The sequence below is a fragment of the Schistocerca piceifrons genome, chromosome 2, assembly GCF_021461385.2.
Source record: "Schistocerca piceifrons isolate TAMUIC-IGC-003096 chromosome 2, iqSchPice1.1, whole genome shotgun sequence".
NCBI classification, from domain to species: Eukaryota; Metazoa; Arthropoda; class Insecta; order Orthoptera; family Acrididae; genus Schistocerca; species Schistocerca piceifrons.
The window spans coordinates 452,909,493-452,936,421 of NC_060139.1; the positions used below are offsets into that span (position 1 = coordinate 452,909,493).

Here is a 26,929-nt window from a genome sequence, read left to right on the forward strand (position 1 = left end):
CAATAACTTTTCTCCGTCTTGGTATGATTAAATACCCATTTCTTTTTTTCATTTACCTTGCTTGTCGAACCACATTCTCACTAACATTGAATTCTGATTGTTTTCTTTTGACCAGGAGGGTGGAGCTAGTCAAACTTTGAATTTTTTCAGGTACTGTTACACTAGCCACTTTTTCTTTCGTTATCAATATCATGGCATCAAAATCTTTGGCTTTCTTAACAATTTCATCATCAGATTTTTCTTCTCTACGGTCAGTGTGTTCAATTCGGCAGTCTAATGCACGGAACACTTTTCTTTCCAAAACATGCTCCACTTATTCTACTTTCTTTTTGCTTTATCAGGCCCTGCTGTGGTTTTGAATGGAGTGAAGTTTTAAGGGAGAGCACCCTAAATCATGTAAAGTTTTATTTGCATCCTCAATTCTTTGACTTTTTAGTACTGATTCGTGAAATGTCACCTCCAGGTCATTTGCATGACTTTCATTTCTACTTTTTTGTTCACAAATCTTACAAATGTTGTGCACAGTGTTCGGCCTATCTTTACTTATATTCTTTTGGCACTTAATGTTTTTAGACAAAAACAAGCAAACTGACCTCAAAAGATTTTTTAAACTGTTTGTGTTTTTATGAAAGGATCACAAGAAGTTCCTTGATGACTTTCAGAAACTTTTAAGTAATAATATCTGTGATGTCCACATATAGTAGCACTTTCTTGATCTTGTGGAAAGCTTACACTGGATCACAGCAATATCAAATCTTGTTAATCTTCACTCAGCTCTTCTATTTTTTGTAAAGTTTTTACTGAGGTATAGGTTGTCAAATGATGTGGTGTTTTTTAGTAATTTTTCAACAGTGCAATAATTCACATTTTCCATTGGAATTAACTGAGCACCAATTCACGTGAAGCATACTTTATACAAATGGAATGATAGGGCTGCCCCGCAAACAGATATGACCTGTCTCACAGAAAGACAGAGAGCAACTGAGGCCAGATAGATTAATTGTTGCATGCCACTTATTCTCAACCATGAATTTCAGCAATTGTTGCATTGTTTTGATGCCTGTAAAGAAACAAGCTACTGGTATCTAACAACACTAGTTTATCACTGTGAGCAAGTGATTGGCTAAACACACAAATCATATATATTATTGTCTTTAAAAAATTACTGAATTAGTCAAATGAAAGGAAATAAATTTTCACACTTAAAATTAAGTTGCCTGCTTAGATTGAGTTAAATATGCTAATTTGATACCCTTGCACCTGAGGCAGAAGGCAGTGAGTAGATGAAGTTATTTAAAATGAGCCTTTTAATTACAGCAACAAGTATTTTGATTTCATATGTCTGTGTCAATTAGCAGAAGACCAATTAAAATTTTTATTTTATTAGAAAGCTTACAATCTAGGGGTTATTTAAAACCAAAATTAGGTTCCCAGCAAGTTGAAGAAATGTGATTATAAGCATTTTTCCACATCCTCGCAATTTTTCTGTAACCAGAAATTGACACATTAATTTTTGTTAATTTTCTTTTTTTATCTTTACTGCTTCAATAACTGGATATCTGTTAACTATATGCTTTACTTAACTTCTGAAAAAAATTCCAAGTCAAAAGCTCCATGAACACCTGAGTTATGGGCATTTATAAGTACCATTTTGAACTGACATTCTTGCAGAGCCCAGTTATCAGAGTATCACTACATTTAAAATTTGATATAAAATAAAGTTGTAGTCTGAGACCAAAAAGATTTTGCATAAGTTCTTACATTATAAGTGTAAGCAAATGTGCAAAGTTTTGTGGAAATCTGAAATAGAGGGTCACAAATCATTGAATTGTTGCGCACTTTGGCGTGGAATGGCCCCTGCTGCTTTTCTAATCTCTTGAAAGTTTGTTAAGTATACTGCATTTCCTGCCAGAGTATGCACATTGTGAATTTTTAATTTAGTATCATCATACAAATAAATACTAACACTAGTAGTAGTAATAATCCTTATTTGCCCGTGATAACTTTACAGTCTTGGGCATGATCATTCTTTGTACATTTAAAACAAAAGTAATCATCCCATAAATATAATTAATATATACAAGTAGCACAGTAAGCACTATTACATAAATATTTACCACCAATAATATACTACTCAGCAAACCAAACTTGTAACCTGACCGTGGTGGCAGCACTGTCGTATTTGCACCCAAGAAGCGGGGAGGTTAGCTGCAACAGCATACACTCCAGTACTCTTATGTGTGGAGTGCTGTAGTGCCCTATATGTCTGCACACCACTGAACGATGAGCCTGTTTAGAACAAGAACAGAAGCAGAACATACAATATTTCTCACATCAGCTGCTAACTACACTTCATTGGCAGTATCCATAAAACTACCATCCCCACTGATGCCGCTATTTTCTACTGGATTGGCTGTTCATCATTTGCTGTTTTGTTCAAATTATTATATTTTCAATTTCATCATCTGTCACTAATACCTCTCACATTCTTGGCTTGATACACAGCCTTAAAAGTCTTACAATGCCAAAACACTAAAAACTAATATCACAATTGCACACACTGTCTGACTGCATGGTACAGTGGTCAGCATTTTTAGCTACTAATGCCAAGGTTCTTTCTTCAGAACCAGGCAACTACTTCAAATTTATTTGTTTTTGGTGGGAAAGGATGGAAGGAAATCTAGACAGCCCTGTGAGGGCAATAGAAAAGATATTTCCATATAAAAACAGCAAAATTGATGTACAGGCTTTATATTGAAAGGCTTGCAATGGACAATATGAAGCATGACATGTATTTATTAGCAGCAAAATTGACTGAAACCAAACAACTAATATCTGGTGTTTCTTTATCACCCACCAGCCAGTTGCAGATCCGCATGCTGCAGAAACTGCTCTCCTCTATGCTTCACAAATTTTCTGCTCCAATCCCATATGGCTTAGCCAGTGTATTTAATTTATCAGAGCAGCAATAAAATGTCCAGATGTTTCAGACTCTTTCTAATGCCTCAGTGTATGAGCTCTCCAAGTGAACGAAAAATATACATTCATAATATAAACTGAAGGACGTTACAAGGCATGTTGATTTGATTGATATTACTTTTTTCTTAATATAAACTTTCCTCCTGTTTCAAACAATGGAAAATCCAGGACGGAACATAACAATATTCTGAGTAGGAAAGTTGCTACTCACCATATAGCGGAGATGCTGAGTCACAGATAGGCATAACAAAAAGATTCTTGAACTTAGTTTTCGGCCAATGGGCTTTGTCAGCAACACAAACACACACAAGCTGCAGTCTCAACGAACTGAAAGCATGCTGCAAGCAGCAGGACCAGTGCACGATGGGAGTAGTGACTGGGTGGGGGAAGGGAGGAGGCGGGGGTGGGGACGGTGAGGGATAGTATGATGGGGATGGCAGACAGTGAAGTGCTGCAGGTTGAGCGACGGGCAGGGGAGAGGTGGGGGGGGGGGGGGGCGGAAAAGGAGAGAAATAGAGATAAATAAATAAAAGACTGGGTATGGTGGTGGAATAGCGGCTGTGTAGTGCTGGAATGGGAGCAGGGAAGGGGCTGGATGGGTGAGGACAGCGACTAATGTAGGTTGAGGAATGGAGTTTTACGGGAACATAGGATATGTTGCAGGCAAAGTTCCCACCTGTGCAATTCAGAAAAGCTGCTGTTGGTGGGAAGGATCCATACAGTGCAGGCTGTGAAGCTTTCATTGAAACGAAGGATGTCGTGTTGGGTGGCATGCTCTGCCACAGGGTGGTCCACTTGTTCTTGGCTACAGTTTGTCGGTGACCATTCATGCATGCAGACAGACAACTAGTTAGTTGTTGTACCCACATAGAAAGCAGTACAGTGGTTGCAGTTTAGCTTGTAAATTAGATGGCTTGTTTCACAGATAGCCCTGCCTTCGATGGGGCAGGTGGTGATCGTGATCAGGTTGGTGTATGTGGTGTTGGGACAGGTCTTGCATCTAGGTCTATCACAGGGATATGAGCCATGAGGTAGGGGGCTTGGAGCAGGGGTTGTGTAGGGATGGACAAGTGTATTGTGTAGATTCAGTGTACGGCAGAATACCACTGTGGGAGGGCTGGGAAGGATAGTGGGTAGGACATTTCTCATTTCAGGACACAATGAGAGGTTGTCGATATCCTGGCGGAGAATGTAATTCAGTTGTTAGATTCCTGGGTGATACTGAGTTAAAAGGGGAACGCTCCTCTGTGGCCGCACAGTGAGACGTTGGAAGCTGGTGAGAGACTGGAAAGACAAAGCATAGGAAATTTATTTTTGTACAATGTTGGAAGGATAATTATGCTCAGTGAAGGCTTCAGTGAGACCTTCTGTATATTTCGAGAGGGACTGCTCATCACTGCAGATGCAACAACCACGGCTAAGCTGTACGGAAGGGACATCTCAGTATGGAATGGGTGGCAGCTGTCAAAGTGGAGGTAATGCTGGTGGTTAGTAGGTTTGATATGGATGGAGGTACTGATCTAGCTATCTTCGGGGTTGGCGGTCAACGTCTAAGAAGGTGGCTTGTTGGGTTGAGTAGGACGAGGTGAAGCAAATGGGGGAGAAGTTGTTGAGGTTCTTGCTGGAGGAATATGGATAGGGTGTCCTCACCTTCAATCCAGATAGCAAAGATGTCATCAGTTAATCTGAACAGGTGAGGGGTTTAGGATTCTGGGTGTTTAGGAAGGTTTCCTTTAGATGGTCCATGATAAGTTGGCATAGGATGGTGCCATGCGGTTGCCTGTAGCTGTACCCTGGATTTGTTTGTAGGTAATGCCTTCAAAGGAGAAGTAATTGTGAGCGAGGATATAGTTGGTAATGGCGACTAAGAAAGAGGTTTTTTTGTTTGTAATCCATCGGGCATTGGGAAAGGTAGTGTTAAATAGTGGTAAGGCCATGGGCATTAGCAATGTTAGTGTACACGGAGGTGGCATCAATAGTGACGAGCAGGGCACTGTGTGGTAAAGGGACAGGAACTGCGGTGAGTCAGTGGAGGAAATGGTTGGTATCTTTTATATAGGAGGGTTGGTTCTGAGTAATAGGTTGAAGGTGTTGATCTATGAGAGCAGAGATTCTCTCGGGGGGGGGGGGGGGGGGGGGGTGTTAGGTTTTAGGTTTATGGACTTTAGGAAGCATGTACAAGGTAGGAGTGCAGTGAGTGGTAGGGGTGAGTAGAGAGATGGACTTCTGGCATGGGCCTAAGGATTTGAGTAGTGACTGGAGATCCTGCTGGATTCCTGTTTGGAATTCATCATTATGATGTCACATTTTGCTAGGCAAATAACATAAACACACTGGAATAATCTTGACCTGTTCATTGTAAATGTTAAGAATCTAGCGTGTTCTTTTCCTTACATTAAGCCATATATGTTCGGTGGTCATCAGCCGGCCTTTAGACAGTGTACACATTAGCGACCAGGTTGTGTCCCACCAGTGACATTCAGAATGAAACTTCCTGGCAGCTTAAAACTGTGCCAGGCCGAGACTTGAACTCGTGACCCTTGCCTTTCATTGGCAAGTGCTATACTGACTGAGCTACCCAAGCATGATTCCGACCTGTCCTCACAGCTTCAACTCCGCCAGTACTTTGTCTCCCATCTTGCAAACTTCACAAGAGCTCTCCTCATTCTTGTTGAATCTGTTTTTGTGATAACTGTCACTGCACAATTTCATATTTTATTAGAGAAAGGAGAAGGTCTTTCATAATTGGTGAAGAAAATTTACAAATATTGTAATGGTACATGTAAAGTTTTTTCCTTGATTTTGTTATTAAAATACATGTATACATAGACCACTATTTTCAGAGTTGTGTAACACTAGGGAACTAAAGGGGCATATTTTCTTACAGCCTTTAAATATTATAACATTTAGAATGGTGACATTGAAAAGGAAATACCTCAGACGGATTTACAGAGAACTACTTTAAAAATCTTGGCAAAATGAGATTGGGTGATTCAGGGAAAAGTACATCGAGGCATTTCCACATGGCCTTGCTTTCACCAACCGATCCCTTCTTCTGGTCAAGTTGTGCCACAAAGTTCGCTTCTCCCCAATCCTATTCAATACTTCCTCATTAGTTATGTGATCTGTCCATCTAATCTTCAGCATTCTTCTGTAGCACCACATTTCGAAAGCTTCTATTCTCTTCTTGTCCAAACTATTTATCGTCCATGTTTCACTTCCATACATGGCTACACTCCATACGAATACTTTCAGAAATGACTTCCTGACACTTAAATCAATACTGGATGTTAACAAATTTCTCTTCTTCAGAAACGCTTTCCTTGCCATTGCCAGCCTACATTTTATATCCTCTCTACTTCGACCATCATCCGTTATTTTGCTCCCCAAATAGCAAAACTCCTTTACTACTTTAAGTGCCTCATTTCCTAATCTAATTCCCTCAGCATCACCCGACTTAATTCGACTACATTCCATTATCCTTGTTTTGCTTTTGTTGATGTTCATCTTATATCCTCCTTTCAAGACACTGTCCATTCCATTCAACTGCTCTTCCAAGTCCTTTGCTGTCTCTGACAGAATTACAATGTCATCGGCGAACCTCAAAGTTTTTATTTCTTCTCCATGAATTTTAATACCTACTCTGAATTTTTCTTTTGTTTCCTTTACTGCTTGCTCAATATACAGATTGAACAACATCGGGGAGAGGCTACAACCCTGTCTTACTCCCTTCCCAACCACTGCTTCCCTTTCATGTCCCTCGACTCTTATAACTGCCATCTGGTTTCTGTACAAATTGTAAATAGCCTTTCGCTCCCTGTATTTTACCCCTGCCACCTTTAGAATTTGAAAGAGAGTATTCCAGTCAACATTGTCAAAAGCTTTCTCTAAGTCTACAAATGCTAGAAACGTAGGTTTGCCTTTCCTTAATCTTTCTTCTAAGATAAGTCGTAAGGTCAGTATTGCCTCACGTGTTCCAGTGTTTCTACGGAATCCAAACTGATCTTCCCCGAGGTTGGCTTCTACTAGTTTTTCCATTCATCTGTAAAGAATTCGTGTTAGTATTTTGCAGCTGTGACTTATTAAGCTGATAGTTCGGTAATTTTTACATCTGTCAACACCTGCTTTCTTTGGGATTGGAATTATTATATTCTTCTTGAAGTCTGAGGGTATTTCGCCTGTTTCATACATCTTGCTCACTAGATGGTAGAGTTTTGTCAGGACAGGCTCTCCCACGGCCGTCAGTAGTTCCAATGGAATATTGTCTACTCCGGGGGCCTTGTTTCGACTCAGGTCTTTCAGTGCTCTGTCAAACTCTTCACGCAGTATCGTATCTCCCATTTCATCTTCATCTACATCCTCTTCCATTTCCATAATATTGTCCTCAAGTACATCGCCCTTGTATAGACCCTCTATATACTCCTTCCACCTTTCTGCTTTCCCTTCTTTGCTTAGAGCTGGGTTTCCATCTGAGCTCTTGATATTCATACAAGTCGTTCTCTTATCTCCAAAGGTCTCTTTAATTTTCCTGTAGGCGGTATCTATCTTACCCCTAGTGAGATAGGCCTCTACATCCTTACATTTGTCCTCTAGCCATCCCTGCTTAGCCATTTTGCACTTCCTGTCGATCTCATTTTTGAGACGTTTGTATTCCTTTTTGCCTGTTTCACTTACTGCATTTTTATATTTTCTCCTTTCATCAATTAAATTCAATATTTCTTCTGTTACCCAAGGATTTCTACTAGCCCTCGTCTTTTTACCTACTTGATCCTCTGCTGCCTTCACTACTTCATCCCTCAAAGCTACCCACTCTTCTTCTACTGTATTTATTTCCCCCATTCCTGTCAATTGCTCCCTTATGCTCTCCCTGAATCTCTGTACAACCTCTGGTTCTTTTAGTTTATCCAGGTCCCATCTCCTTAAATTCCCACCTTTTTGCAGTTTCTTCAGTTTTAATCTACAGGTCATAACCAATAGATTGTGGTCAGAGTCCACATCTGCCCCTGGAAATGTCTTACAATTTAAAACCTGGTTCCTAAATCTCTGTCTTACCATTATATAATCTATCTGATACCTTTTAGTATCTCCAGGGTTCTTCCATGTATACAACCTTCTTTCATGATTCTTAAACCAAGTGTTAGTTATGATTATGTTGTGCTCTGTGCAAAATTCTACCAGGCGGCTTCCTCTTTCATTTCTGTCCCCCAATCCATATTCACCTACTATGTTTCCTTCTCTCCCTTTTCCTACACTCGAATTCCAGTCACCCATGACTATTAAATTTTCGTCTCCCTTCACAATCTGAATAATTTCTTTTATTTCATCATACATTTCTTCAATTTCTTCGTCATCTGCAGAGCTAGTTGGCATATAAACTTGTACTACTGTAGTAGGTGTGGGCTTCGTATCTATCTTGGCCACAATAATGCGTTCACTATGCTGTTTGTAGTAGCTTACCCGGATTCCTATTTTCCTATTCATTATTAAACCTACTCCTGCATTACCCCTATTTGATTTTGTGTTTATAACCCTGTAGTCACCTGACCAGAAGTCTTGTTCCTCCTGCCACCGAACTTCACTAATTCCCACTATATCTAACTTCAACCTATCCATTTCTCTTTTTAAATTTTCTAACCTACCTGCCCGATTAAGGGATCTGACATTCCACGCTCCGATCCGTAGAACGCCAGTTTTCTTTCTCCTGATAGCGACATCCTCTTGAGTAGTCCCCGCCCGGAGATCCGAATGGGGGACTATTTTACCTCCGGAATATTTTACCCAACAGGACGCCATCATCATGTAATCATACAGTAAAGCTGCATGCACTCGGGAAAAATTACGGCTGTAGTTTCCCCTTGCTTTCAGCCGTTCGCAGTACCAGCACAGCAAGGCCGTTTTGGTTATTGTTACAAGGCCAGATCAGTCAATCATCCAGACTGTTGCCCTTGCAACTACTGAAAAGGCTGCTGCCCCTCTTCAGGAATCACCTTAGACGCAGTAATGTCTGTAAATGTACTTCTATTTGTGGCATCTACTTTTTCCATTTCCAGCTAGAAAGGAGTTAAATAAAATCTCCCAAGCTTTTATTATAGTCAATCCACAGCAAAGTCTAATCTTACACTAATTTACCCTCCTCTTCTAGTTTCATATACAAAATATATATTCCACTTAATTGTAAGGTATGGAAAAAATTAACTGTGTGTCTTTTATGATATAACGAGTTGGCTACTGTAACACTGTAGCAGATGACTTTACAGTGTCACCATTTGTCGCTGCTATATCCATGAGTAGCTGGATATTAGCCATTCATATGTGTCAGAATCCAAGAGAGAAATGAGTGAAGCCACATGGCGGAAGGGCCTCCTGCGGAAGAGAACACAATCCCAAGCAGTAGTCTAGATAAACACTGCTAGCTGACTGTGGACAAGACACAGACTAAGACAAGCCCAAATCAACCTATGCAACAAAGAAGTGCAAATCAGAAACCCTCTCCACAATTATGTCCTAAGATCAAGTAAATCTACATCTACAATAGAGAGAGAGAGAGAGAGAGAGAAAGAGAGAGAGAGAGAGAGAGAGAATCTGAAGCACAGCCTGAGAAAATAATCAAGTGTGAAGCAACGTTGTTATTGAATACAGTTCACTGGGTGGCTGTGTTTATACTGGTTGCAAGATGGGTGGTACACTCACTGTGAGAGCACAGTGCTGCGGCAATACTGTGGTCTCCGACGGCCATCATGTCCATTTCCTCTGGCAGGCGTTCAACTTCCCTGAAGCCTGATGCAAGAGTTGTTAAGGGAAAAATTTGTAGTGTTCTGAATATGAATGATTTAAATCTTACGAGGGTCTGATATTTTGCCTACGTTGATAGCTAGTAAATTGATTTTCTTTACTGCAATCTTTGACACTATACTAAACCTGAGCGAGCTCCTTTGACTTATACTCCACAGCATTGAAGTCATTCTATAACTCAATACTGTGAAAAGGATGAATTGCTACTCACCATATAGCGAAGATTCTGATTTGCTTATAGGCACAACAAAAAGACTCAAACAAGTAAACTTTTGGCCAAAAAGGCCTTCATCAGAATAGACAATGTGCACACACACACACACACACACACACACACACAGGCTGAAAGCTTACTTGTTTGACAGTCTTTTTGCTGTTCCTGTTTGCAACTCGATGTCTCTGCTATATGGTGAGTAGCAATCAGTCCTTTTCATAATATTCTCACTATTCCATCCTGGATTTTCCATTGTTTCATTTAATGACTTGCATTTACTTGTGAAAGAAGACAGGTATCATTGTCACTCACTACCATTTCAGAAACACTTTTGTATTTTTAGCTCTGTTGCACGAGCATTAATGTATAGTCTAAAACATTGTGAATAGTTAGTTGCACCCTACCACACTTTACAAATACAACATTTGTAAATCAGTGCACATTCTTGACAAATATCGTCGTTTAACAATGACTATTATGAATTGTGAAAAGGTGGGTGATTTGTTAAAGATCTAAGGTCCCACACTACCAAGCGCAAAAATTTCAGATTTTTAAACCACGTACTTTCTTCAAAACCAATTGAGAAATGTGCAAAAAATCACATGAAATGAAAAGTAGCTGTTTTCTTTTTTCACGAGGAAATTAAAACTTCTAATAAAAAAATAATTCAAGAAACAATGTGTCATAGCCGTAGACACCTTATAAAGTTTTTACAGTGTGAAAATTGGGAAAGCGGTTTCCCCCTCCTTCAACCAGTCGCACGTACCATACCATTACCCAATGTGAACAGTCAGGTGTGAATATGATCACTCGTGCACACATATTGAGCTGAGTTTGTGTCTTTTTTTTTTTTTAATGCAATAAATTGGGCCCAACTTGGGTCACGCAACAAATCACATCTATATTCTCTTGTAAGTTCTTCCCCTTGATCATGTATGTTTTCTTTGTGATTGGGGTAGTTATTTAGTACCAAGTGGACGTGGAGGGTATATTCTAGAAATCACTGTTGGTTGATGATGAAGGTCTAAGGGTGCTGCAGAACCTTAAGAGTTAAAGAAGTTTGACTGATGATCCAAGATACTTCCCACACCTTTCACAATAACCTTGTGCCACAATCCAACATCTGCACACTTCTGTAAGCTCTAGGCTGCATGAAAATTACACATCATTTGTTGCTCGCTTTTTACACTGTCAGTGTGTGCAGTTGTTATTTCCCCCATCTTATGGTCCATAGTCAGTGGATCATTTCTCGGTAATTAAGTAAATAGTTACCAATTTGATTTTTGCCTTTAGCTTTTTTTTCTGCCCGTAATAATAAGTCAAGGCTCAGTCAACTCCACGTCGTTCTTTATACATGTATGTCAAAGAATCAATATTTGAGTCAATTGTGACACTCCATATTAATTATTGTATTCTTCTTCTTCTTCTTGTAGATTGATGGCTCAACACTAAAGACACTTTGTGTGCAACATGGTCCTTTGCTCAGTTTTCATTTGTACCTGAATCATGGAATTGCTCTTGCCAAGTATTCTACACGTGAAGAGGCTAATAAAGTGAGTAAATCCAATTTGCTTAATCTTTGTGTGTGTGTGTGTGTGTGTGTGTGTGTGTGTTTGGGGAATAATTCATTTTTATATTCAACATCTTAAATATATATGAATGGTTGCTGCTTCATTTAAAACCATGTATTTGAGTGTTATAAAAGGACGACCTGATTGAGAGATTCATTAGAGTTCCAGTTGTTAAACATCTGTTTATGTTTAAATAATAAACCTGATACAGATATGGCACTAGTATAACACCATTGTTACCATGCTCACTTGATTTCCACAGTGTTAGTTATATGTAATACTCCTCTGTGACTCTACAGTGAATCATTGTGTACAGTGGTGTGCAAAAAAGGATGAAAGTAACTTTTGCTTGATGTGCCTCTGCTACATTATAATAAAGAAGATAAATGAGATAAATATGCAATGAGACAAATGGAAATGATACTTTTAATTTCAAATACAATAAATACAACAAAGCTACTGCGATTCATGATCACCTCCTGGACATTACAAAACATGAGACATAGTTCTTAAAAGGGTGCATGATCGTCATGAATGGCAGTGCATGCTATGCAGTATGCTTAATGCTGGCCACAAGAATGGAAACGAGTTCTTGCATTCCTCTACCAGCACGGTTGGCAACTTCTGGATGGTTGTCGGTGCATGTGGAAGTGTTGCAGTGCATTTCCGCAATGCGTCCCACATGTGCTTGATGAGAATTAAGTCATTGGAGTGGACAGGTCATTCCATTCACCAAGTAACCTCTCATTCCAAGAGCTCCTTCCCCTGCGTTCTTTGATGCAGTCACGCATTGTCGTCCATGGAAATGAAATCAGGGCTGAATGCAACACTTAAGCATGCACGTCAGGAAGGAGTACAGTCTCACAATAACAGTGACTCGTGAGAGTACTGTGTTCAAGCAGGTGGTGGTTAGTATGCCTATGCAATGTTATGCCACCCCACACGTGGACCTCCAAAACGCTCCCTTAGCCTGCTCGGATTGCGCTTAGCTGGGCTTGGACGGGAGTAGACCGCTGACAACGTGCGGCAGCTTCCCTGCCTGGCTAACACGCGAGCGTGGCCAGGTTACAAGTGAAATATGGATGTGTGTAATGTCCTTAGGTTGGTTAGGTTTAAGTAGTTCCAAGTTATAGGGGACTCATGACCTCAGATTATGTTCGACAATGTTCTGGTACAATACATGTTCTTACTCTCGCTGTGTGAGGGTATGTCCAGCATTGTCGAACATGATCATTTTTGTTGGTCCAAGTGTTGTGATATGAGGAGCCATAATGTTGCATGGGCGTATGGACATCCAAATCCTTGAACATGGTATACTTGCCAATCAGCATTATTGTGACATTGTACTCTTGCCCCATGTGTGTCTTCCAGTGGTTCAATCGGCCCTGACTTCATCTCTATGGATGACAATGCACAAACACATTGTACAGGAGAGGGTTTTTGGTGAATGGACTGGCCTGCCCATTCTCCCAACTTAAACCCAATCGACTAGGTGTGGATTGCATTGGGGAGGCGTATTGCAGCACATTCACATGCACTGACGACATCTAGCAGGTGTCAGTCACGCTGGTGGAGGAATGGAATGCACTACCACAAAAACTCCTTATCAACCTTGTGACCAGTGTGGGAGTATGTTGCAGATCTGCATTGACATGCTTAGTGATCACACACCCTGTTAAGAACCATATCCCACTATTTTCAATTTTCAGGGGACCATCGTGATTCACGGTGACTTCAATGTAATTATTGTCTGCGAATAAAAGGATCATTTCTGTTCATGTTATTACATATTTCTTTCATTTACCTTCAAAGATTCAAAGTTTTATGTTCACACACACACACACACACACACACACACACACACTATACTATACCATACCATGCACTCAATGTTAGTACCATGTGTTGGTCAAGAAACATCAAAAAGTAGTCCATTTAATTCCAAATACAAATCAACGGGTCCCTGTTTATTGAATTGATTGCTTCAACAATTTCATTTCCAGGTCTTGGAGAGTAGCTGCCATAGACGAGATAAAGACTCTGTCTTGTATGTACCCCCCACAAGAAAAAAGTGCAAGATCTTGTTGTCCTCCTTTTGCAGTTCAATGTTGTGGGATGGTATTGTTAAGTTAACGCTTCACCTCAATGGGAAAATGATATGGGTCACCATTGTGCATAAAAATGAAGTCATTGTAATCTTGTTGAAGTTGAAGAGACAAATGTTGCAGCATGTATGAATGCGTGATTTCGCAGCCATATGAATTAATAAAATTCTGTCAGGCTTCCAGCTGCATCAGGTGATTAAAATGCCACGAGCCTCTTCAGTCGTCGTCAAGTGGTAAGACTGACTGCTGTGTCGCCATGGCCGCATTGTTATATAGCCACACTGCTGGCTGTGACGTCACTAGTGCTCTCTTCCTTGCCATATATGGGAATGTTTTCACGCGACATCCATCGCGCCCGTTTTAACTGGGCTGTGCTGAGCTGCAAACCGCTGTCCTTGTTGATGGTGTTTTCAGAGGTTTTTATTTCAATAGCTTCTTTCATGACTCTACCCCAAAATCCCTTCATTCTCATAACGACAGATGTTTCGTTGAATAGAATTCAGTGTCTATTTTCTAAGGCATGTTCTGCCACTGCTGATTTTTCTGGATAGTGTAGGCATAAGCACCTCATGTGTTACGTCTGTTGTTGCTCCACAGTGTGTACTGTTTGGCCGACGTAGTAACAGCCACACTGACATGGTATCTTGTACACTCCAGGCATTCTAAGCCCTAGATCATCCTTCACGGGCCTCATGAGCTGTCGAATGTTTGCTGGGGGTCTGAACACCGATGAAATGTTATATCTCTTCAGGAGCTGGCTAATCTTTCCCAACACTGTACCACAGAAAGGCAAAAACACAAGCTTCTTGCTTTCTTCTTCAGTAGTGTTCTCTTCCCTGTTGGTGTGTTTCTTGCATGTCACACCAGATATAGCCTGTGACACGTGTCTGTTGCTCTTTCCATTTTCCTGGAATACTTTTCAGAGGTGGCTCAGTTCTAGTGGCAGACTTTCAGCGTCTGAGATGACTTTAGCACTATGGACGAGGGTATTCAGAGTGCCACATTTTTGTGCCGGATGGTGGTGGCTGAGAGCGTGCAGATAACCGATCTGTGTGTGTCGGTTTCCTGTAGACATATTGTGGCTGAGGTACCCATTGGTTTTCCGTCGAACGAGGACGTCAAGGAAGGACAATGCACCATCTGTCTCGACTTCCATCATGTGATATTCCTGTCACAGATTCCTCTGCAAAAAAGAAAAATCCATGAACTTTGTGAACAGAAACGGCACAAAATGCATTCAGTTTCATTGAGTCTCATTCATGTTTGATGACAATGCCATGTTTTTGTGACCCCCTAATTTGTACATTATGACTGTTTACATTATCCGATAGTTAAAACATTGATTTGTCTGAAAAGGTGAGTCGCTAGGAAAAAGTGTCCTCTGCCACATCGTGGAAAACTGAAATGCAAAATTCCTACCTTTTGTTATGGTCACCAGGACACAATTGCTGCAGTAACTGCAACTTGTAAGGCTTCATGTGCAGGTATTATCTGAGAACATGCCACAATATTGTTGAGGAAGTTGAAGCTCGTGGCCTGCTCCTCTTGCGATTTCTGAGGGCTCCATGGGAACACACATTGGATAAGCACAACATTTTCATCAGATGTAGTGGCCAACCAGTACTTTTCCCTTTGTGTATGCAATGAACTTCCAAAATAAAATTTTTGCCGGTCATAAATCTGCTTGCAAGTAGGTGGCTTCTTGCTGAATCAACAACAGAATGCTCACTGCACGTGAACAATGGATTGGCTCAGCATGACTTCCACAAACGGAATGGTTTTATCTGGTAGTGTAATTGCCATACTGGTACAAACAACAGCGCTGCTGTGTCAAAATTTTGAGCCTTCATCCATCCAGTGACATACGAGCAATGTGTTTCTATGTTTTATAGTTTGCCTGTAATAAACAATTGAAATCCGTTCTTTCTTTTTGAATCATCCTGTGCTGTAGCAGTTCTTTCTATGTATGGTCCAAGTTTCATCGAGCTGTGTTACTCAGCAATGTAACATCATGCTAGAGTTAATTTCGTCCTTTAGTTTTGCACAACAGCATATAGTGTTCATAAGGGCTTTACATGTCTCAACTGTTGAGTAGCAAACTGACACTCTTTATTGAATTGCAAAGGCTGTAGAGTAGTGGAACATTCAAGTATTTATTAATAATTAATTAATTAGTATTAATATTTAAATAATTAATTAAACAATTTTACTCACAATTCCATTATTCACACACGCACACACAGAGATTGTCAGTGCTGAGAAAAAAGGAATATGTTTTCGAAATATTAAATTTTATATTTGGTGGAACACCACAGTAGAAATTGTCATTCATAACACCAAAAATGTTTCATAGTAAATGGTTACACTTTTGTTGGCCACTTTTATTAATTTGAGAAATTACAGTTTCTAGTAAACTAAATTACTGATGTTTGCACATTATTCTAACCATTGTGTTATGTCTTTGGATCATAAATAGTTGAATTACATATAATTAACATAGTTGGTTGAATGTCCCATCATATGACCAGTATGACGATTGGGTTAGGGTTTCGAGTAAGAGCTGACCACTAGTAGTGGCACTGCCAGAAAAAAAGTTCTCTTCTAGAAAATTCAGTAGTTCTCATTTTCATTTGACTTGTTCTAATATTTCATGATCAATAATGTATGTGACTGGTATCACTCTTGTCTGTATTGCAGTACAGTATCTTTCTGCTTTTTTAAATCTTTAGGCTGACTGACATGTTAACACTATCTGCTTACCCATAATTGATAAATCTCTGTCTTTTGAGGGAAGTGTTATACCACCGAAGCCATCTCACCAGCCAGCCCACCCCACCTTACAGCTTCAGTTCACTGAAAATAATTTTGTGTGTGTGTGTGTGTGTGTGTGTGTGTTCACAACCAGCAAGTAGATTTGCTCTGCCCACTGTAATTCAGGGAAGAGGAATTGATAAATTTTGATTTCAGTTTTTTGAATATTTTCCTTGTTCAAATGTTTCTGCTGAGAGAGACTGTTTTGTTAAAAAATTCAGTCGGTGTTTGACAATTTTACTAAAGTTTCTTGTTTGTTACTCATAGCATTCCATCAGTCCTAGACAGCATTAAGCTACTTTGTCGTTGGTTGGTTGGTTTGGATATTAAAGGGAAACTTCGTTGTTGCATGCTGAGTATTTGGTCTTTGTTGATATTGCATCAGGCTGTCAATTTGCACCTTAGTTGCTGTACCCAAGTCATTTTGAAACTTTTTTGGTGCACATTTTGTTCCTCTAATGGAGATGGATATCATAACATAACAGCTCCATCAGAATAGAGCTGCCTTTTTTCTGAAAAGTAATAAAGGTTGTATTTTGACTTATTTCCAACCTCCGAGATCTGTAGTCAGCTCATATAGACAAGATGATAAACTTCAACCTGCCTCGCTTTTGTAATAAAATCAGATGCACCAAAAAATGTTTAACACAAAATAAAGACACAGAAATCTTGTAGGTATACAGGGTGAGTCAGGAGGAAAGATACATGCTTCAAGTGGTGATAGTATTGGAGGTTATTAACATGTACCCTTTTCTTAACCATATTCAACATACAGCTGTTTGAAAATCATGGGCCTCAGTCGTATGTCCTTCATTGCCAGCACTCACATGCGAATACTACAAAAGCAACATTAGGTAAGGCAGTGTTACCCTTACTGAGGATAGGTCACTTTCCTGGAACCACACATTTTTTGCCACATACACATTGACTTAGTGGGCCTTCTGCTTCCAGCAGTAGAGTTCAGATATGTCTTCACAGCAATTGTCTTGTACACCAGTTGGTCTGCTGCTACCCAAATTGTGAATATTTCAGCAAAAACACCTGAAACTTCTCAGATGTTTTTTACATGTGCGTGTGCTCATGTAAAGGATTGTATACATGAGCTCAGATCAGCAACACAGCAGGTGTCTACAAGAGCTGCAGAATGAATTGCTGCATTCGTCAAATATGTCTTTGTCGTATACAGGAAATTGATTTATTGTGCTCTGAACAATATCCAAAATGCCGTGGTCAGTCTGTCATAATTGTCAGCAGTAACAAATTCATCCTTTGGTACTGTAGAATAGTGTAATAATTAGGAGCCCGAAAAATTTGCTTTTGTGATACAGTAAATTCCGTTGTAGATACGAACTCTGCCCCAAAACATGAAAATGCCGTTTACATAATGAAAGCTACTGCATAGCGAATTGTATCTAGATGGATTATTTTATCAGGGATAGTTTGAAGTAGCCTTATTTTCTGAATATTAATATTGCAAAAGTAACCAATTTTTGGTTAATAATTTAATAATATAGCACATCAGGTGGTGAAGCCCAATTAGGAAACATAATGTGTTTAAGAGCGTGCTTGCAAAGTAAAGAACACACCTCTGCACAAACGCAGTGATGTATCAGTGTTGTTGTAAAGTTACGCTCGGGTGCCACATCAGACAGTGAGCAGTTGAATGGTCTCTTACAAGCTACATACCGCATTTTGGTGATTAGGGACTCAGTTGTCGGACCTAGCATGTTGGAACAAAGAAATGTGTACATTTGTATTCAAGCTAAAGTTCCTGTTGTATGAAATTGCAGATACTTCAACATGATGTATGGTATTTTGAAGTACGGTTGCATAAGATATCAGTAGATAGCAGGCCTGAACTATGTAGTTTATGATGCCGCCAACTTTAGCTATTCCCAAATGCTTTTTGCACTCCGCTTTGAATTGCATTATTTGTAGCTCCTCTATGAGTGAAGGGACCAAGCAAAGTCCATCATAGTGCTGATTGTAGTTTCTGCAGTACAGTGATTGGAAAACAAAACTGGCCAATTCGGGCATAAAATAAGTCTTGTAGATTCATATAAAAATATTTCTCAACATAAATTACTGCGGTTTTACAAGTTTGCAGCTATGCTTACAGCTATGTACTAATGCGAGTAACTGTTTTCTGCAATGAAGAGAACAAAAATTACCCACAGGAAATCACTCACGCACTGCAGCTTAAAAGATTGTCTTCGTAGTAGCAGTGCTCAGAAAATGGCACCAGGCCAAAAAAAAGGGGGGGGGTGTATTCATTGACATCCATTATTTTTATGTTTAGTGTTCGAAGAAAAGTCACAAAACACAAGTTTATGTCTTTTTAAACTTTGTCCGAAAAGACATTTGTCATAAGGCTACACCAATTGTAAGAAATATCGTTTCATACTTAAGCTGTCCCATGTTCTTTTCCTCATCAATTAAAAGAAATGAGAATTTCATTTCATTATCATTTCTCATCAGTGCAACAGTCCTAGGAAATAAATTTGCTATGAAAGCAAAGCTTTACATCTCTGTAGAACTAATGTTGTTGGCTATATAATGGACTCACTGACAATACTTTCTCCTGTCGGGCTGCCTTGTTCCTATTTCACTGAACCTCCTCTCCCTTTCCGTACCAATACAGTCCTTGCATCTTCATGTCTACCCGTCCTAATATATTTTCTCTCGGTTAGAATGTTCTGCATTCAAATATTACCATAATTTTATCTCTATTTTCAATTATCGTTTAGTGTGTACCAAACTCTTTACTGATTTCAATTTTTTACTTCTATTTCTCATCTGCTGCCTTAAGCAGTTCAGTCTTCATTTTAAGTCATATAGTAATTTCTCCTCTATTATGCATTTTGATAAAATCCACTACATTTAATTGAAGAACAAAAATGGTTTGGACACAGAAATTGTTTGTTGCCTATGTTACGCTATTTCCAGTACTGTTCGTACATACTAAACATATATTTTTGTATTTAGGAATTATTGTCAGTTTAAATTTTTCTGCTGCCATCATTATCCACACACAATAGTTAATCTTCATTTGATGTCACTAATATCCATCTTAGTTCCCCCCCCTCCAAATTAGGTTTTGCCCATTATCTTTCTCACCTAACTTACTGATGGCTCTTTCAATACACATTCTAATCCAGGTTTCCACGGGTGGTGTATCGTATCTTTTAATTCTCTTACTCTGTTATCTGTTTCAGAAAGCTTGCCTACAATCCCAATTAACATTATGTAATTTAGGATTATTCAGTTTAACATTATTTCTTTTCTGTGCAACTGTATTTATGGGTCCTGTTCATTTTCATGCTTGGATTAATTTAAACCTCACTTTGCTTCACTTCCACTCTGGAATTTCCTTCAATCTGTTTGCATCTAAATTAATTTCTTATGCTTGGATCCAACACCCTTCAGTTGTGTAGTTGATAATCATCTTGTTTCCATTTTAGTATCTTTACCAACTTATGCTTTGATGGAGTGTTACTTAGCCATGCCACATCGAGTTAAATTACTTTGTATGCTTTTTGATTGATTTATTAGGACTTCTATAACAGTTACTTTAAAAAACTAGTAATATTTCTGCATTTTAATTTTTCATTTTTTTTTTTTTTTTTTTTTTTTTGTAAATAACTTGTTAAGCTGTGTTTTTCCCATCAAATAGCCACCTGTTATTTGATTTCCACTTTTCCGTGTGATTGTGATATTATATTTTATTGATCTGAGTTCATGATTTGCCGTTCAGAAAACAAGTCATTTCCTAATAAGGGTTCACGTCTTAACTTGTTCATGCACTGCCTGCGCCTAGAAGAACCATTGACAGTGGATGGACCGCTCAACGCACATTCACTGTTGCGTTGTTAAAGTTCAGTGAATGGTGATGCTGTTTAGGAAATGAAATTGTCATAGCAGTCAATCAGAAAACACATTTTTTTCACTGCAGCGCTTCTACATAGCACTGTTGTCGTAAAAGAATTAAGTGATAGTTCCATTTTGGATCCCTGTTAATTTTTTAAAGAGCACTGTAAGATTCTAATCAAACACTTGTGGTGACTGTTCCATTGAAAGTTTAAAGATATGTGTGAAATGTAAAAAGTGATATTTTTTTTAAAAAAATATGCTGCATTAATTCCAGGCTCAAGGGGCACTTAACAATTGTGTCCTCGGCAATACGACGATTTTTGCCGAGTCGCCTGGTGAGTCGGAGGTGCACTCATTGCTACAGCACCTGGGCCATGGTGGTGGTGGTGGTGCTGGTGGCCAACAGACATCTGGCAGTGGTTGGGGTCCAGGACCAGGCAGTGGACGTGGATCAGGAGGCAGTGGTGCTGGAGGATCCCAAGGTGGTCCAGGGCCTGCGAAGTCGGCATCTGACGCATGGGGTGGAGTTGCAGGTAGCCAGCTTTGGCCACCTACTCCATCATCTGTCTCAGGTTCCTTGTGGGGAGACGGAACGTCAGGTGGCGATCAACACCGCTCGACGCCTTCGTCTCTCAATTCGTTCCTGCCAGGTGACTTACTGGGTGAGGGCTCAGTGTGAACTAAACTTGTGCCTACCTACAGGAATTTAAAATCCTTTCCTTTGTCCCATCTGTGCACGTAAACGTATATTGGGCATAATATTGAGTGAAGAATGAGCTTCTATCGAATCTTCTCCATAGTGACGTACTCGAAGTTTTCCATCCTTTTGCATAAGGAAACTGCTCCCAAATTCCATCTCCTATCTATCACCTCAGTGCCGGCATGCTGTCCAACTGCAAAATGTGTTGGATAGTAGCCATTGTAAAACAAAACTGAATTTAAAATAGAATGACTTGGAGAACCTGTGCGCATTGCTGTGGAGAAGAGAGAAATCTCCATACCTGTGATCTCAGTTTCCTATTTGCGCTATACGGTTGCTTCTGTCCCCATAACTATGAGAGTCTAGTTAGTGACAGCAGTTGTATTCTTATTATTATGTTACTTATATAAATATATATATATGTATATAAAATATATGAGGATTGCAGTTTTGACTGTTAAGATGTGAGGATTAATTTTTAAAAATATTTAATGTTGTTACAATCAGACTGTGTGCCAAATACCTGGCATTAGTTTTTGAAGGCTGTCCTGTAAAAGTGCTGCCTTCCCATTTCTTTGCGGCTGTACACAATCGAAGTGTTCCCTTGAAATAATAGTGTTCAATGTTTGTGATCCATTACTTCAAAAAAAAAAAAAAGAAAATATAGACATAGTGATAAATTTTGACCAGCACTAGTAGGTGCTATGCATACACTCGTTTCTTTGTTGCATTACCTGTGTGTGCATAGACGTAAATTGGTGCAGAGTAATCAAACTTATCCACTTAACAACTGGAAAGAATAAAATTTTGTATGTGTATTGTATTTTCAACTGTGCTGTGACTCTAAAGTGGCTTTATGTTCAATGTAAGATGTTCCATTTGCCCAGTTTTGATTAATGAAAAAGCTCTCTCTCCTTCAGAATTGACAAAAGCAACGAGAGATTTGCTTTTCTTTTCTTTTCTTTTAGATGATAGTGCAAAACTTATACTCCTGAGTATATTAAGGTTTTCTTTATAGTAATAACAGCCAAAAAAAGAGTTTAGTATAGTATTGTAGAAGCAGACTCAGTGTTGTTGAAATTGTGGCTCTGCACAGTTAAATAAAGTATTGTAAGCTACAAATAAAAGCCATGGTTAGACTAGAGCCATAATTATAGATGGATGCTGTGATGACGGTGAAAGAGATGACAACCATGCAAATGCCATCAACAGCCACCACATCTTCAACAACAGCAACAACATCCACAACAACAACAACATCCATCAACATTTACTATCTACTACTACTACTATTACTACTACTACTGCAACAATAACAATAATAACAACAACAACAACGACAGCAGCTGCAGTGAACATATGGAAGATTTTTCAAAATGAGCCAAGTATTGTGTACATAACAAGCTTACCTGTAATTATTTTTCTCCAGTGAGTATAGTACCAAATTCTGAATCGAAACACAAGGTTTTTATGTAGATTAAGATCAATCGTAAATACATAGGAATTAAGATTTTAAGGTAAAATATGAGGTATTTAATATATTGCGTTTAAAAAACACATTTTTATGAAAAGTGGTAATATTTAAAAACCAAGTGCATTCTAATTATTATTCTATTGTAGCCAGTGTAAGTATAAACATGTGTATTTATATAAAAAGTTTGCTGCATCCTTATTAAATGTGATATAATCTTGTAAGTGATCCTGTGCAAACTCGTCAATTTTTGTGAACTTTTAACTAGAGAATAATGTGTGATTTCCTTTATTTCTTTTTAAAAAGTGAGTGAGTGTGTGTGTGTGTGTGTGTGTGTGTGTGTGTGTGTGTGTGTGTGTGTGTGTTGACGCGCAAGTTTGCGCGTTTGTGTGGCGTGCATGTTTAGTGCAAGATCTTGGGCCTGAGTGTATTTTGATGTCAAAATAGTTAGAAAAATCTATGATTTTCCTTGCTTTCCCACTCCTCCTCTGAAGATTATGCTCTTGATGGTGCATGGACACATGTAATTTGTAAAAAACTAGTATGTATGTACATAAAACAAATTTTTGAAGACATGGATTTCAAAAATATTTTTGACACAAAACGATAAATTGAGGAGTATTTTCTGCATTTTTCTTTCAATTTTTAAATAGTTCATTGCTTTTATGAGGGGGAGAATTATAGTATCTTACATTGCAGTATGAGCTTGAGACAAATAGTTGATCTATTTAATTAAATAAGGTAGCAAGATCTTAACACAAGTGTGCGCAACTAAAAACGTTGAATCCATCCTTGCCATGTTTGTTTTTTAATCATGTGAGAAGAATGAGTGTGTGAAGGCTGTTATACTCTTTTTTTTTTCTTTTTTTTTTATTGGAGGGATAAGGAAATTTGCCTCTTAAGGGGAGAATAAAAATACCTCTGTGACCAAACATGTTATACATATAGAAATAAGAAAGATACATATATATAAAATATAAATATATATTTGTGGTCTTGTAATAGAATAACATATATTTCATCAGAAGTAATTGTCTTTTATGAAAAGTGAAAGCTTTCAGTTGCAGAACTTTAAAAATGACACATAGTGTGAAATATTTTGAGTGTACATTTAAGAACTGGGCAGTCTTATCTACTTTCCGCAACAGTTACTAATGGGAGAAAGTGGATTTAATAATACCATTACTGTGCTTTACTAGCTAGTATCTTTTCCTTGATTTGTAATGCAAAATATTGACATGACAAAAGTTGACTTGTTAGTATTTTCACCTCCAGATTTGCAGTATTTTGTAGAAATGTGGTCACATTTTCCATGATTGTACAACTTCTATGTGATTAACTGTGAACAATACTATAAAATGCAAAAAGTGTGATTTGTAGACAGTAATGACAGCATTTTAATCAAAGAATGTTAAGTAACTGCAATTTTGAGCCATATCAGTTGCTTTGTTGTAATTATTAAGGTAAGAGTTATGTATTATAGCTTTTTAAAAAAAACAAGAAAATCTAACAAAAAAAGTGTACTAATAAGAAATCATTGCAGTGAACACCATTCTGGTGAGGATGTGCAAACTGTGCACATTTTGCCTCTCAGGCCACTAAAATCTCAGTTAAATTAACGCCAAATGATTTTGCAACAGACAACATTATAGTAATATAAGTAAAATGTGATTAAATTGTGTAACACTGATCAAAACATTCTGTACTAACAGCATGAATTGTGACAAAATTTATGTGCATTGACCAATTCAGAATTTTACTGTGTTCGGTAGGTTAAGATATTGAGTGGCAGATAGAGCACGATACATTGTCTTTCTGAGGTGGTGGTTCTTGTGCCGAAGACTTTGGTGAGCCATATTGGTGATATATTTCTTCCATTTGTCTTTGAGTAAAGATATATATAACAACTTACACTTAGTGAGTGCCTGTTTGAGAAGCATTTATCTGTCTGACAGTATGGGACACACATTCCTGCTATTGAAGTGTGCCAGCTGCTAGTCGTTTATTTTCAGCAGGTTGTGTGCCACATTATTGAAGGATGCTAGAGGCTAGTTTTTGGTTATTTTTTATGGCTTGTGATGCTCAAGATTACTTGAGTATGAAATGTCTCATGGTTGTCTCCCCCATCCCCTCCTCCAAATATTCTCCTTTTCTCAGTACTGATAAATTTGAGCACTAAAAAAGTATTAGCTGTATTTTGTGGAAAGTGATTGAATCATTTAGGTTTTCCATAACCTTATGGAGTATGGTCATTTTGAGTGATTTACTTTGTAATTTGCTGCGAATTTGAGCAGTTAATTCATAAAGTTTCTATTTGAGTGCTTATGAGGTTCTGCATATGTAAATGTGAAAAGTATTGCATTCGAAAACATGCTAGTAATGTGGAGGTACCATTCAGTTTTCAAGAAACATGCCTCTGCACATTACCATGTTTTGTCACAATGCCACACATCATCATATTTTAACTGTTGCATTAAAGAATTAGTGGAGGAAGTGAACATCAGATGTACATTAAACGGGCCTCTTTACCATTCACAGCCATAGTGTATTTTTTTTTATTATATATATTAATTAGTATGTGTTGTCTGAGCTAGTCACAGATAATTTCTTGCAGTGATCTGTCTTTACTGTTTGCTAAAAATCTTTTTAAGTTGCTGATTCCCAGTGTAAGTTGTTGTTCCTTTTATGGGGGAGGGAGACTACTGACCAGTCCAGTTAATTTGCAGGGCCCGTAGCAAGGAAGTACCTAATTATCGGTCTCTTGGTTTTGCTGTGTTGTGTAGTCTTCCTCTTCATATCCTCCAACAAGCACCATAAAGGCCTGTCCCCTGTGCCTTTCAAATTTGCTGTGGTGGCACTAGCATTTCATTTGAGACAGTTTGTTGTTTTCATGTGTTACAATTTTTTTTCCAAATTTCATATGTGCCTAAGAGACTGTATCCCTCAAATTATGAAGCTAAATGATTGCTCTCTGTGGAGACTTTGTCCTAAAACAAATTGTATAATGTAAATACTGTCTGTCTGCTGAAGTAAGTTTAGTGACTGCAGTTAGAACATAAAGTGGAGTTCTGCATCCTTCACGTTATTGGCTTCAGAGCACTGGTGTTGCTTTCCAGGGCTCATATCAGTAAACATTGTTGCTCTGCTTTGCTGACTCCAATAGTTCAAGAGTGTTTGATTGGAAATGTCAGTCTCATTCATACCTGTAACCATAAACATTGATCAGATGACCAGGGATCAAAGCAAATCATCAGGGTGAGTGTTGGATATTTGATACTTGTGTATTACTGGCTGATGTGCACAGTTTGTGAAGTGAGGCTTTGAATTTTCTTATCTAACCATCCATTATTTCTCTGCTGAAAATCTTATTAAACTGTGTCTTCTAGAAGTTAACGCTTTGGTGCACTTGGATAAAGGAAAACTGTTGATACGGTATGATTGGTTAGGATTTATTCACTTGTCTTGTTTTATTTTTATTTACAAACCGAATATATCCTTTTTTCCAACATGCTCCAAAATAAATGGAGACCAGGCAAGGTTTCAGTTCAGGCTCAAGAGACCAAAATTGTGATACATCTGTAAAGTGCACATTGCATTCGATCGAGCATCATGTAGAGTATCCTATTTTAGGTGTTGTACTGTGATGCTCTGTTTTTATTGCAAATGAAAATTTTATTTCCTAGTTTTCTTTAGTAAAGAGGGTTAGACAATTGTAAAATTAAAAGAAATAACACCATTTTTTAAACTGCATGTTTGTATGGAAAGCAGCAGTATGTCCATAGCTGGTTAGTCATTGCATTGATTGAATTTGTGGTAACATGTGCCTGCTATTATAAACACCTGCAAATGTCATACTTCTCATGTGTAGGTGCTTGTTCACAGAAGGATACTTGTGTTATAATCCAGAAAGATGTAATTGTTTGGTGTGGGACTTAAGCAAAAGAAAAAAATAGTTTCAACCAAAAAATCTCCTCCTGATACACTTTGTGCCCTCTGTAATTAACCAAACGCAGTAAAACTTTTGATGTCTGTGTTAGGGAATAGGGATCTTGATAAGCAGATACATAAAAAATGCTAATGATTTTTGCTCATTGTTTAAATAGCTTTAGCTTCTTGTGTTCACAAGACAGTGGAATGTCACACAAGGAAATCAGACTTTAAAACAAATCTGAGCTGTATATTGTGCTAACATTCTGGTGTTCACATATCTTGCTATTTTTCTGTGTAAGATTAGAGTGTATTTTTCCTTAGGAATTGTCAGTTGACTTCCCCAGTGAAAGATGAAAACAAACTGAACATCAATTAAATCACATTCATGTTGTAATTGCTAAATTTTGTATCTCAACCATTTGTATAATCAATATTGGTTACCACAAATTTATTTTTATGAGTATTTTGTAATCTGTCAATTTTAAA

The 26,929-nt window shown here is 38.4% G+C and overlaps 1 protein-coding gene across 1 annotated transcript in view; it reads left to right on the top strand.

Moving 5' to 3' along the window:
* The window catches only part of LOC124774893 (protein Gawky), a 277,306-nt gene extending 255,584 nt beyond the window's left edge, over window positions 1-21,722 (top strand). Inside the window, exons 23-24 of the mRNA XM_047249552.1 lie at window positions 11,419-11,538; window positions 20,617-21,722. Of these exons, the coding sequence (XP_047105508.1) occupies window positions 11,419-11,538; window positions 20,617-21,021 (525 nt within the window). The 3' untranslated portion in view covers window positions 21,022-21,722. The remainder of the gene's footprint in view (window positions 1-11,418; window positions 11,539-20,616) is intronic.
* Window positions 21,723-26,929: the final 5,207 nt, after the last annotated feature.